General features: G+C 46.6%; 1 protein-coding gene and 1 long non-coding RNA gene across 2 annotated transcripts in view; one reads left to right on the top strand and one right to left on the bottom strand.

The window, feature by feature from the left end:
- Positions 1-14431, bottom strand: part of MGMT (O-6-methylguanine-DNA methyltransferase) — a 283175-nt gene that overhangs the window by 47341 nt on the left and 221403 nt on the right. Inside the window, exon 3 of the mRNA XM_077877201.1 lies at positions 1163-1323. Coding sequence (XP_077733327.1) covers positions 1163-1323 — 161 coding nt within the window. The remainder of the gene's footprint in view (positions 1-1162; positions 1324-14431) is intronic.
- On the top strand, positions 1086-8937 carry LOC144300931 (uncharacterized). The gene is made up of 3 exons (XR_013367668.1): positions 1086-1397; positions 4886-5741; positions 6933-8937. It is a non-coding gene; the product is annotated as an uncharacterized LOC144300931 (long non-coding RNA).

The raw sequence follows: 14431 nt of genomic DNA on the forward strand, positions 1-14431 counted from the left end.
CTTTCCAGGAGCTTCTCTAGTCACTGCCCCTGAAAATTCTACTCTACTTTTAAGTTCCTTTTCGCTAAAAATCATGGCAGCTATTAGAATGCCATTAAACATATTTAGGATGCTCAGTTTTGAAACTCAAGATTGAAAAAAAAAAACAAAAAACAACAACAACAACAACAAAAAAAGAAACTCAAGATTGCTTTAAGTTTACTTTAAAGATATACTTATTTTAGGGGGAGGCGCAGAGGGAGAGAGAATCTCAAGCAGATGCCCTGCTGAGCACAGAGCCCAACGTGGGGCTCGATCTCGCCACCCCAAGGTCACGACCTGAGCCCAAACCAAGAGTCTGATGCTCAACCGACTGAGCCACCCAGGATCCCCTAAATTTGCCTTACCTAAAACCTAAAATTTTTTTCCCTTGAGTATACGTGTGCACACATCTACATATTTACGTGTACACACACACGCATCTATATTAAAATGAGTAAAAAAAAAAAATCACTACTATGCCAAAGAAACCTCTGCTGTGTGTCTAGAGTAATTTTAGTTGACATAATTAAGGCACAAACAACTTAAAAGGAAGCGTCTGGGAAAATGTTTTTCGGCGACCACAGACCATGTGCCTTTAGCCGGCTACATTAGGCAATGAGTTCTCAATTCGTGCTTTAAGAACACGGTATCCAACTACGGCAAGCTTGAGAAATGAGACTGAGAACTTATCCGCGACAACACAACGCCGCTACCCACTCTGATGTAAATGTCACCAGCCGAGTTTATGGAAGTGGCTAATTGTCCATGTACAAGCCTCATTTTCTGTGCTGTTGGCAAGCAGATAGTTTAAGTTAACAATAAGCTTATTGAAAAATTCCCTGCTATTCAGATGTGTTCCCATTTAAACCTTTCAGCCAACAAGAGTCAAGAGTCGATCTGCATGCATCATTTTTACTGCCTTTGCCAAGAATTATGTGACCATGTGCCAAAACTAACACAAGCATTTGGAATGGGTGGAGATCGTGAACTCTTGTCCTTATAGTGTGGCCACATGCTGTCTCTGTTTAGATGATGTAAAAATACCAAGTCAGTGTAGTCGATAAAATGGGCTGCGATGTAAGTGATAGTTCATCAGTCAAGCTCCCTGAGCAAAACCCTAAGAGGCGGCGGAGTTACTGACCTCGCTGGAAAATGGGATGGTGAATCGCGGGCAAGGGGAGGCCCGGGAGGACCGAGGGCTCACGGAAATAGGCATCCAGCCAGGCCACGCACTGCACCAGTGGCTCCGTCATTTCCTCTGGACAGCCGAGCAGCTCGGGAGGAGCGGGGGCCTCTGCGGGTCTGCAAAAGTGATAACAGGCGCATAATAAACCTCCGGCCCTGCTTCCACACGTGTGAAAAGCAAACAGAAACGTGTAAGTCCATAGCAGTCTCCCTGGGATGTATGCCCGCTGTGCGGCGCAGCAGTGGGCAGGTGCCTATGGGAGGGCGTGGGGTGCCTTCCAGCCACGTTTCCACCTTTAGCTTTAAGAAACACAACCAAGAGGTGATTCCAGGAAGGAACAGCCTAGTACACAGGCTCCTGTATTTGGCAGGATGGGACAGAGCCAGGATGACAAGCACAGAAGTGGCCCCAGTGGGCATGTGGCTGCCCCTTCCTAAGACTCATAGGCGCACGTGGGTCTCCATCGCTCATCTGTAAAATCGCCATGTGTTATCAAAAGTACTTAAGAAATATTACCAAAGTAATTCACCTGCATTTTCATCAACCCCCTCCCCAATCCTACTGAATTTCAACACAACAGCACATTCAGGATTTTCCACCTCTCTGAGCTGCGTTCTGGGGGATTTCCTTGGGGTCTGCTTCCAGCCTACAGAGTCTCACGCTGCAGTGTCTAATCCGTGTGCCCGTCATCCTGCGAGGCTCACATCCGTCACTGTGCTCTGGCTTCTTTTTTTTTTTTTTTTTTTTCCGAGTTCCCTTGTTCAATCACTACGGTCACTTTCTTCCTTTTATCTCCTTAAACTCAAACCAATATACCTGAGACTCCGTTCAGTTTGCTCCTTGCCCTCGGGGTCTAATTCCTCTGTCCAAGGGACCCAGTAGCTGCCTCTCACAGAGCTGACTTACTTTTGGCAGGTGCCAGGTCTCTGGGGAGATCCCCACGGAGAGGCTTTACTCTTGCTGCTTCGGAGCCCTACACTTTCACGATGGATCCAGTTTTCATTTCACTTTCCCAGGACCCCACGCCCACCAAAGCACCGGCACCACGTCTGATTTCTTCAGCTGACTTTCCTTCCTTACCCTCCAAGGCCCTGGACAGGCAGCAGGTTTCCTAGTGGCTCCCGGCCTGGAAGGCACAGCCTGTCTCTTTATCCTCGGCTACTGAAGCTTTGGGGGCAGGGGAGGTACAGGCTCACCCTGTGTGCTGAGGATGCGTGCACGGGCATCAGTCCACAGCCTGCCTTTTTCACCTTGTACGCAGCAGCCTTACGAGGGTCACCACTCACTGGGCCATGTGGCCCAATGCAGAGACGACAGTGAGACTCAAGTCCCTGAGAGCGCAGCCTGGCGCCACCTGTGTGAGAAGGCCACCGGCACACACAGGCCGCTGCACGTCTGGAAGCAGGTATGCTTCACGCTAGAGCTGCAGAGAACCCCTGATGACCTCTAAGCAGGGCCTGCACACGATCCTATGCTGGAGTCCAAGTCTTTCATGTCTGGCATTCCATGGAAATGAGAGTCTCCACTGATGGCCTTGGATCTTTGCAGAAATAAGCTTCCTTGTTTGGGATGCACAGAAACACCCTTTATGCTGTTTTTCCACAGTAGAACAGACAGTGGATCAGGGAAGGCTCTTTAAGCACTTGCACATGGACAGTGGTAACGAGGGACCAGACAGAAGGAAGAAAGAACTGAGCCCACGGACGCAAACAGGCAGAGAGGGACGACAGATGCATGCCTGAGGTGCTGGCCACGGTCCAGCCATCCTGCCGACCCCCGATGGACAGAGCAGGCCCCGGAGCCACCACTTTCCCGAGATCTCCGTGGGTGGGAACTCCTGTGGACGGGCCTGTGGCCGGCCTGGACCCCAGAGCAATAGAGGGGCACCTCGGAGCCAGCGGAGCAGCTCAATGGCCTCGCAAAGATGCTCCTGGACGTGGACACGGCACCTCCTTCCTGCCCTGGTCTCTCTCCATCAGGACATCTGGTCGGGGAAGGGGTCAAACTTCCCATGCCCGGCTCAAACATCCTTCATATTTTTTTCCTAAGATTTTATTTATTCATGAGACACACAGAGAGAGGCAGAGAGAGAGACGCAGAGATATGGGCAGAGGGAGAAGCAGGCTCCCTGCGGGGAGCCTGAGGCAGAACTCGATCCCAGGACCCGGGATCACACCCTGGGCCAAAGGCAGATGCTCAACTGCTGAGCCACCCAGGCGCCCCTCAAACGTTATTCAACTCGAGCAAGTCCAGTCCCTCTGTCCGCACACTGTTCCTCCCACACAAATCAACACGCGCTGACAATACTGCAAACAAGGGTGGGGAGCAGCGTCAGGTGCCCGGCCGTCCCCCCGGGGGTGGAGGGAGAGCAGGGGTGCGCTGCAGAGAGCCTGGGGCTGCTGCCAGGAAACAAGGCCAACGCCCCCTGGGGGGACAGCGTGGCCGCGAAGGCCTGGGCCACCAGCAGGCAGCAATCTGTGTGACACCTGCCCAAACGGGAGGTGGACACAGCTGAGGTGCCCACGTCCCCGCTCTCAGCCCATGGGGCCCTTCCCTTCTGAGGAGGCAGGAGAGGGGCAGGGAACACCTGGGTGCCCATGTTTCCCCCCCGGGACTGTCCAAGGCCAGCCTCTCATGGCCACAGATGGTATCAGAGCTTGTGGGGTGCTCTGAGCCGTCACCCACGTGGCTGATGGGGTCCCTGGGCCAGGGGCACACATCACGGAAGACCGGGCATCCTGAACCAAGGAGCAAGGGCTTCAGGACTCACCGGCCACCTGCTTCCGTCGGAGGCTCCTGAGTGCCACGGGGGCGTCTGGGCACCGGAGGCCCTACCCAGGCTGGTGGCCGTGTCCTCCACGTGGCTGAGGGACTCGAATGGGAGCTGTGTCCCTACTAGCATTTCCAACTCTTAAAAGGATATTTGAAGAATTTTTATAGTAGTAAAATTCATCTTAAATTGATTTTTTATGCTTGTGCTAAAGATCTCAACCTCTGATTTACTCTGTAGGTCTCCTTTTTAACTCTTTCTCTATTGGCATTAGGTAACTATTCATGGGTGAAATGTAATTAAACAGCTTTGCTTCTGAAGCAAGGATTTATGATACTACATTTAAAATGAATGGCATTAAACACACACATAAAACCAGATTTTTAAAGCCATGACACAAATTTCCATTTCTACAATAAAACGAAATTTATTCTCTGCCCTGCCTCCCCGCAGCCCTGCCTCCCGCACGGCCCTGCGGCGAGCGGCGGTGGGACGGCAGCGAGCCCCACCGGCGGCCACGCTGATTACGGAGGAGTCTCTCCGGGCTTCCCTCCCCACCAGCCCCGAAGCCCCGCTGATTACGGGCTCCGTGGCCCACGCTCACGGAGGCCCACGCCCCAGCCTCCCTGGGAGCCTGCCTCCCGCCACCACGGCGCCACGCACCTGTCCGTGGGCCGGCCAGCAAGTCCACTGTCCTGCGATCCGCGGGGACAGCGCAGAAACGGGACACGTCGGCGTCGCTGAGACCTGCTCTCAGGATGCCACTCATCAGCAACAAGAGCCACCCTGAGGCCGACACTGAGACACTGGACGCACCCTGGCCCAGCCTTACTTCAACCTGGCTGGCTAGGGGCAGACCAATGACTTTGGCTTGATTGGGTGTTTTTTTTTTTTTTTTTTTTTAACAGATGACAATAGAGAGCACTGGGCACACCGTACGAGAGCAAACAGGCAATCATATGTGGTTTAAGGGTTTCTTCAAGAAATATGCAATTGTTGGCAATCCCTGGACAACACCCTCCAGGGGAAGTCCCCGGAACGCCAGCGAGAAAGAGAGCCCTGAGTGAGGTTGTCCTGGAGTCGTGACCTGTTTGGGGACGTAGCCCTGACCTCTTCTCTTCCAGGACTTGGAGAAAGAACGTTCCACTGTGGAAGTATTGCGGATTTCACATGTGCCCCTCAGCCCAAATCAGGACACAGGAATGTGGGGAGAGGCTCTAGAACTGTTTTTTTTTTTTTTTTTTTTTTTACTTTTTGAGGTTTTTTAAATTTTTAAATTTTTTTTAAAATTGGAGTTCAATTTGCCAACATAGAGCATAGCACCCAGGGCTCACATCCCACCAAGTGCCCCCCTCAGTGCCCATCACCCAGTCACTCCACTCCCCGCCCACCTCCCTTTCCACTACCCCTAGTTCGTTTCCCAGTTAGGTGTCTCTCATGTTTTGTCACCCTCACTGATATTTTCACTCATTTTCTCTCCTTTCCCTTCATTCCCTTTCATTAATTCTTATATTCCCCAAATGAATGAGACCATATAATGTAGAGCAAACTTCTAAAACATCTGTTAATGAGGCCACGATGCCCTACCTACGTACATGGAGGGAGAACCCATAACCCCACAGCACTGCATACATGAGCCTAGATGGTGTTCACGAGAAAGCTGTGCTTCCTACCTGCCACGTAGCTGGCATGTCAAGACATGGATTTCAATTAGAGAGCGAGGGGAACAAAGGAGCATCACACGGCGGGCAGCAGGCAGACAAGGTGAGTGGACCAAGTTTAAATGGAACGGCCCCGCCAGATGAGGTTCTGAGTTATCCACCCACCACATGGGAGGCCCACGGCCCTTCCCATCAGGTGTGGCACCCTTGGCCAGGTCGCACACACCGGGCTCAGGCTATGGCAGCTGCAGAAGTGGGAGCCCGCTGGGGAGTGCCGGGAGCTGCCTGCAGCGGGCCAGGAGGGCCAGCCCCGCAGAGAGCAGTCCCCAAGGTGCACCGGTGCATCCAGGGCCGGCACCATGGAAGGAAACCTGGACGAGCATCCCTGACCCCACGTCCTCCAGCGTCTTCCCATGCTGCAAATTTGCTCAACGTTTTATGACTCAATCAGCTTGGCAGGAGATTTGGGTATTCAGGTATGGGGGTGCCTCAAGACTTCACTGGTAGTAAAGAATCACTAAATCTTCATTTCTCAGTGGATTCTACTTCCCGAAGACATTAAAATGTCATGTACTTGGCTTAAATCCCACTTGATGTAAGAAAACAGGCCAGAAGTTCTAAGCTACTCACATCTGATTAGCAGCATTAGCTACACCCAGGGGGGTGGACGGCCGGGCATTCAAAAATCTCTTTTTCCGACCCCGGTCCCTTTCCAATATCTCTGTCTTCAAAGGATAAAATTCAGGCTTACGGGGGTTGGGAACATTAATTGGTGATTCTGGAGGCTCACCCAAGGAAAGAGCCCCAACCCGGGACAAGCGTTCCTTGGGAGTTCACCCGGAATCTGGCAGGAGACCAAGGCTGTGTCCTTTAGCAGGGTGGGGAGACTGGCCTGTGTGAAAACACACGGATACTGGGGTACAGCCTGTAGTGGGAAGAAGAGTCCAGAACCTTGGCCACATCAGCATTTTAGACACTCTTACGAAGAGAAACATTTCCCAAGCTGAGCTAGACGAGCAAATCTCCCCTTCTCTGGCTCCAGGACACAGCGTGGACTCCAGGGTAGAGCGCCAGACCCCACAGCCTCAGGAAGGTGCATGTTTCCAGCAAAACTTTAAAATCGCAATAGAGGTGATTTTAAAACATGTGGATACTGCTGTTAAATATCACTGGCAAATGCACAATTATGTCTAATTTAACAGACCTCTAGCAGAGTCTCTTGTGTTTGTGTCTGATGGATTTGTCCTGCATTTAATTATACTTTCTTGCTAAAGCTCAGTTGCTTTTTTTCCAGTGGTAGGATGGAAGACAAGAAATAAATTATGCTACCTACGATCAAAACAGATCATTTTTTTTTTAAACGGGAAGGCCGAATCAAGATTTTTAAGCTCTGTAGTCCAATTGAATTTTGTGGCTTGATCCTCTTCAAGCAATTATCGAGGATCCATTATGTATACGGCTTAGTGACAAGAGAATGCAGTGTTTGTAGCACAACCGAGAAGAGAAGGAACATGAAGGTAAAGACACAGAGGTGGTGCCAGCAACTTTCCACTCTGCCTTTCGACAATCCCATGTTCCCCTGACGTTGTCCAATGGGTGGATACTGTGGGCAATGGCTCTGTGACACAGCCCGGTGGCCAGCATCTGTCGGGCGATACCACCACTCAGGTGTGATGGAGTCTGTGCAGTTATCTGAACTTCTAAACTAGGAAAAAGAGAGGAGGGAGGAAAAATCAAAGTGCTGATGCTGGTACTAAGAAACATCGGCCTCCAACAGTAGAGCTGAGTCAGAGATGAGGAAGAAAGGCGAGCCTCACCGCGGCTCCCGTGACCGTGTAGGGTGCCGTTCCAACAGCGTGTGGGCTTCTCACACCGCCCTGGGAGCACAACATAGCTGAGAAAGAAGGGAGGGCACAACGTGAAGTATCAGCATCACGCTGAAGTTTGCACAACCAGTGGTGGACACGATTCATATATTTGCGCATCTAAAGGTGTTAAGAGCTGCCACTACTCATAACACCTGAGTTTACAGACTGACTTTCACGTGTTCGGTTTTAGAGTCTGTTTCCACAGGTCATTCACTATGAAACGAAGAGACTTTGCTACTGTACGATGGGGGGAAAGCAGTAGCTAAGGGAGCCCACCACTTTCAGTCTGGACAGAAGTCGTGGGGACGGCTTCATGGGGAAGGTGGTGTTTTCAACCATCCCGGCGGGAGGGCTAGCTGGAGTTCTGACAGGTGCTCTGCAAACCCTTGGTGAGCTTTTATAGTGTGGTTCATAACAAAGATGGACATAAATCCTGCTCCTTGCCTCGATGCTTCCACCCCCACAATCACACCCCCTCCAAAATGAATTCTACATTTATGATCCTATCAGAGGCCACCGATGGTTCATGTCCCAAGGTCAACAATAGGAGGAGGAAGAGGCAGTAAAATTTAACTGGGCCCCAATTTACTCACTTTCTGGGTGGTCATAGGTATGTTGCTTAAATTGGATATCAGTTTTTAATGGGCATCCTAAGCCCTCAAAATTTGGGGCTCAAATTAATGTCAGAACCTAATCAGGACCACAGAGGAATTTACAGTATTTTAAAACACCCTCCAAACCCAGAAAATTTTATGTAAATTTTCAACTCCTTAATACAAGGGACATGTCACGAGAACTATATATTTTTTCTTTTTGAAAATGATTCTTAAACACATAAGCAATAAAACATTTTAAAAACATGATTTAAATAGTATCCTTGGCAGACAAGAATGCCTTAAAAAAAGCCTATTTGCTTTCTCCCCTAAATGTTCAAATTGTTAAAAGGAAAATTGTATTTTATCAACACTTTAACATATCATTAAAATCTCTACTATTTGACAGATGAAGATAAAAACACCCCAAAACTATAGATGAATTATCAGGTCCCTAATGATTCCAAAACAATTACAGGATGCAGAGCAATCTAGTTAAATTTTATTCAAAAGCTTACTACACTTGTGTTTTCTTTTATTTTTCTATCAAGAAACCCATGAGGCTTAAGCACAATTCATTATGTATGAGACCCCACTTGCGGTGCTTGACTGTTGATTAATAGCAAAGTTTGCTGTATGTACATTTGCAACATTACATGCATACAATATGCTAACTTATTCTTTCACTGAAACTAATTATTTACAAAAATGACTACTTGAGACTACAATTTATTAAATGCATGCATCCAGTCTCAATTTGGCCCCAAAAGACAGCCTGGAATGAAGATCTTTTACTTGATGTGACAACTTCTAGAAACGCTGTTATTAATATTGTAAATGTGGCAAATAAAGAGTTCAAATAGCCTTATGTCTGTGTTGCATTTGCTTTTCACCACTGAAGCAGGGAGCAGAGCAGCTTTCTAACATTTCATACACCAGAGGTAGATTCCTCTTTGCCAGCTTAATTTAGCTTCTTATAAGTAAGATGCTTATACATTGGCAATGAAATGGTTTAACAAAGACATAGCTAACATGAACGAGGTATAAAAAGGTCCTAATAAAATTGTTACTTAAGTAGATTACATGTCTGTCAATAAGAATAAATTTAGCTCATTTGTTGAAAAATATCTGTAAAAATATAATTTTTAAAGAGTCATTTCAACGAGTCTCATCAAATTACTGGTACTCCCATATGGGTACTTCCCCCCCCAAACGATCTGTGGGGTTAGATAGCTGCATATTATTCAATAATTCTCTTTATACCTGGAAAAGAAGGGACAAACATGAACTGGTCTGTGAACAAGAATCATAAAAGCCTCCTTGTCACATCCAGACTTCAAAATGGGGCATCTGGTCAACTGCAAGCATCTTTTCAGGCTGACTCTATAACACATGTAGCCCAGGGAAGCAGCCACCTGCTCTGAGCATCCTCTACAGCCTGGTGTCTCTCTGCTGGGCCAACCTCCACGCTCTCCACAGCTGCCCATTCCAATGCCCTCAAAGACTCTGTGTGGCCTTCCTTTGCTCTGCTGAGGGTGTGTGCCACTGTAGGCTTAGGAGAAATAGACAGGAATCAGACTCCTTCCTTCACATGCCAAGATAAGGAAAATCAGTGTCTGTGCCCAAACGACAATGATAGTGCAAGAAGGTCATTACATGCTTCTAATTGTTCTGTGCCATTAAATTTTTGCAAGGACACCTAAGGAAAAAGACATACATTTCCCACAAGGGCTTGCTCTGGGCTATAAGATTTTGGGGAAATAGAGGAACTGAAACATCAATTTGAGGGCCTTTGCTCCCTACAATAAAGAGGTGTTAGGAGTATAAAAGAAAGTAGCAGGAAAATGGGAAAATCTCAGGGCTATAGTCAAGATGGGTAAAGAGGATTAGCTTTTGAACATGCAATTTCATATCCCAACCCTCTCAATAACACAGTCAAGGTCAGCCAGGGGGTCAAGGCAACTGACTACCAAAGTCCCCATCAAGAGAACTGTTTCAATGTCAGACCTTCATTACACAATATGGCATTTTGGAAAGGAGGAGTCCACTGAAGAAAAGTGAGGATCAACTATAGGGAAAAAGGTCAAGGTAAACACTTGCATAAAATTTCAGTTGCTATTTACTGTCTAACATGTGCCAGGTATTTAATTAAAAAAACTGTTCTGCGTTTATTCCTCCCAATAACCCGAGGGAGATATTATCTGTATGTTCCAGAAGATGAAACCGAGTCCAGAAGTTATGTGATAGTAACTAATGCATAAGGGATGCAACCAGGATTTGAACTAGAGTCTGTCTGATTCCAAAGACCTTATTCTCTGGACCATGAACCTGCAGTATTCTTGATCATTGCTGAAATGAAAACAGTTACTCCTTATAATTAAAAGACCCTATGTTTACATGCTCTACTCTTTTTTAAAATTTGTTTTTTAAAATTTATTTATTCATGAGAGACACAAAGAGAGAGGCAGAGGGAGAAGCTGGCTCCCTGCAGGAAGCCTGATGCAGTACTTGATCCCAGGACCCTGAGATCATGCACTGAGCTGAAGACAGACGCTCAACCACTGAGCCACCCAGGCATCCCTACATGCTCTATTCTTGATAGTGTATTTCCTATATAGTATTTGGGTCTATTCTCTTATGTTTATGTAACTTCTATAAAGTTTCCCCTAAACCATAAGACTACAGCCAAGACCTACCACCTTATCAATTCAAAGACAATGGGAATCTGAGGGTCGAATCTAGTTTTTATATTCTAGACACTTCCAAGAAGACCGACTAGGTGCCTATACTATAGAGATTCAGGTTTGTAGGGAGCAGCCGACTGGGCATTTCTGGTCTATACCCTTAAAGAAAGGCCATGTTTATATTTAAATGCCTCGATGACCAATCCACACAACATTTTTACAGGTAAGAGGCCTAGGCCTTAGATTGTCCCAGGCCCATCATCTTCCTTACACTCAGCCCTCTGGAAGCAGGACCCAGGGGTGAAAAAAGCCACAGTATTGTTCTACGTGGCTTGGTAAATAGCAGGCCAGGCTTTTTGCTAGGGCAGATGTCAGCCTAGGCTGCATGAAGTCAGCTGGATGGGCTCGCCACGAAGGCTACTCCAGGTATGTGAATGAAGAACCATGCATTATCATGGAGCTGATCTCAACCTGCCTCACAGCCCTGGGGTCCTATCTGGCACATTATTGGTGCTCAGTGCCTGCCTGCTGAGTGAATGAGTAAACAAGATGCAACGGTGTTAGCACAGCCACCATAGCATGTGCACTGAAAAACACCTGCATTTCAGATTTCATTTTTCCAATGAATAATTTGCTGAAAACCATTCCCTAGGGGGAAGAAAAACCCACAAAGATTTTCTAAACAGTGAAAGCTACATTTCTCTGCCTTTTCAGATTTTGTAGCAGTCTGCCGAATAACAAAGTTTGTTAAAGCCCAGGGACTGGACATCACTTCCAATTTTGCTTGCTTTGATAGGACTCTACAGTCAAAATCTGGAAGTGTTTCGGATTTGAAGACACAAAACTAAGTGGGTCTCCTTCATGGCAGCTCCATTCCCTGCTCCAGATATAAGGCAATCAAATGCATAATGAGATGAAACACAAGAAAGATGAAATTAAATAGCATACTTAGCTCTATCTTCATTCTCTGACTATAGATAAAGGTTGAATTTCAATGACTACACATACATTCTATGTAGGCCACTTATGCTGCCCCTCATTTCTCCATTAGGTTTTTCAGTCTTCCAAGAGGTGGCCATTGGATCATTGTGGAAAGAGGCAAGAGGTTCCTAAGTGGGGAGAACTCCCTACCCGCACCCCCAGACATGTAGAAGGCTCTGGTGGGCCCTCTGCGATCACTACCTTGGGATCAATTCTGGGGGAAAACAGACATGAGAAGGAAGCCCACTCCTAGGAAGCAGGCACACAGATGCCCCTCCCACAGTGACTGGGAATTCTGAAATGTGCGGTGAGCAATGGGACAGAGCATTGCAGATGCAAAGCATGCGTCAGGGATGGCGGGATGTGCCTGACCTTGGGAAGCCATGGCCCCTTTTCCTGGTTCTCAGGCCTTTGGTACTAACAGGAGCTAAACATATCTACCCCTAACATGGTTGACAAAATTGATCTCCAGACAGCTTCAAGACTACTTTGTTGTGATGCAATTCAGAAACAAAAACATTTTACATCGTAGCAAGGGAACGTGTCTTAATTTAAATGTTAAAAGAATAACTGAATGTTCTGAATACTACTCTTTTCTCTCCAAAAGGCATGTGTTGTATAGGAGGGATGACCTCCACAGGGTTTAGTCCCATTAACTTGTGTACTGGGCTCATTAATAAATAATCCTGCCACTAAATTACCTGTCTTGTAAATTGGTTTGTACAGTTCTAAATAAATAATGGATCCTTCCCTATTATCAAACACAGTGGAGTTTTTAAAGAAAAGCATAGCTGATGATATAAGAGAACACTGCAGTTTCATCTGGGAACAACTTTCTGTAGCTCACTTTCTCAGAAAGCCTTTGCTCCCATTTATTGTTGCAGCTGGAACACGTTAGCTGGTGAGCATGGCTGAAAACCCTGTATTTAATATCAGACAAGTATATTGACTATACATTAGTGGCCAAAAAAATCTTAAGCAACTATTAAATGGACAGTTAATGTAATTGTATTTTAAAACACTGAGGTCATATTTAATTTTGAATTGAAACTCTTAAAATGCGCTTTCTGGCAAGGATATAGGGTAATAAAACAATGTTAACTACAGAAAAAAAAACCTAAAACTCACATTATTAAAATAAATCTTTTTTCCAGAGTACTAATATTTGCAAGAAGTGGATTACAAGAAGCAGAAAACATTTGTACTTCTTCAACAAGTATTGTCACTGGCACTGGAAATCAAGATTTTCAATTTGAAGGATGATTCACTCTGAACAGCAAGCACAGATGCCATTCCCCCCTTCACCCCCTTCCTTCTGTGAGCTGGCTGTTCCCCCAGCATCTTCTGCCTTCCTTCCAGGGTGCTCAAACTTAGCAACACCCTGAGGTCTTCCAATCAGAAGCCCACCAGTAAAGGACCCAATTATGCTCAAGAGTAGGAAGTATAAGTGAACGGGGTTGGGGGAATCTAAAAAGATGAACGGAGGCAGGGTGAAGAAGAAAAAGAAAGAGGTAGAAAACATTTTAGCTGCAAAGCCAGCCAATTAAAATTCCCTTTGGAAGCACCAATTTCTACTCCAAGAAGGTTGGAAAGTCCAATTTTATATGCCTTTTTCCTCCTCTTAAAAAATCAATACAGCCCTCTGGGAGGCTGTCACACTTGCAGGCAGGCGGGTCTGTGGACCGTAAGCTCCACGCCTGGACCCGGTTCACAGCCCTCCCCAGGGAAGAGAGAAGGGGGTGTCACAGGGTTTTCCAGCAAAAACAAAGCAGCATTTATTTACAGGTGTTCTGACAGTTTAGACAAGGGAAGAGGCCCTGCATGCAAACCCTGGAGCCAGGAGGCAGCATTTCAGAGCACTAAGCCTTGATCTGACCCCTAAACGCCTCCACCCTGAGAGCTTGAGAAGAGCAGAAGGGGACAAAGAAACAGTAGATCCCACTGAAAATGTATCTGATCGGAGCTTGAATGGAGAGCATGTTCTCTCTGCTGCTCCAGGCAGGGTCACCCAATCCCCAAGGTCAGACTACGGGCTTCTGGGCTGCATCATTCTGCCAACCACAAATACAATGTAATTATTAATGTTCTGGAGTCTCTCTCCTCTTCTCTGGTCCCAAATCTCTAGTTCCCTCTGCCTAGAACTAGGCCTTATTTCTCTGTACAGATGTCACTTCTCTGCATCCGCCAACAGCATGCCTACAGAGGTCTGGAGGCCTCTCAAGTTTGCTCCATTCTGAATTTAAGTCCTTGGCTTACACTGGAGTCTGAGGTCTGAGAATTTTGGGATCCTTTTCTTTTCAAAAGATTCTCACTCAAGAAAATTCTAGTTTGAAAAGCAGTAACTTAAAAAAGTAAAGTCTTGTATAAAAACATCTCAACTGTGATTATTACATTAAGTATTTTACCTTTATGAATAGTGAGATGTTTAAACATTTTAACTGCAATGCAAACATAAATTTTAAAATCTCACAGAACTCCTAGATCCTTGGAAATGCAAACTCCCTCTGAGGAACACAGGTTAAGACTGTTCATTAAATGACGGTCAACTTAAGATAGACTGCTATATACTTGGGATGTTGTATATGAACCTTGTGGTAATGGCAAACCCAAAACATAGAAGATAAACAAAAATAAAGCCAAACAACACAGAAACTCACCAATCACAAA

The sequence above is a fragment of the Canis aureus genome, chromosome 29 (assembly GCF_053574225.1).
Source record: "Canis aureus isolate CA01 chromosome 29, VMU_Caureus_v.1.0, whole genome shotgun sequence".
NCBI lineage: Eukaryota > Metazoa > Chordata > Mammalia > Carnivora > Canidae > Canis > Canis aureus.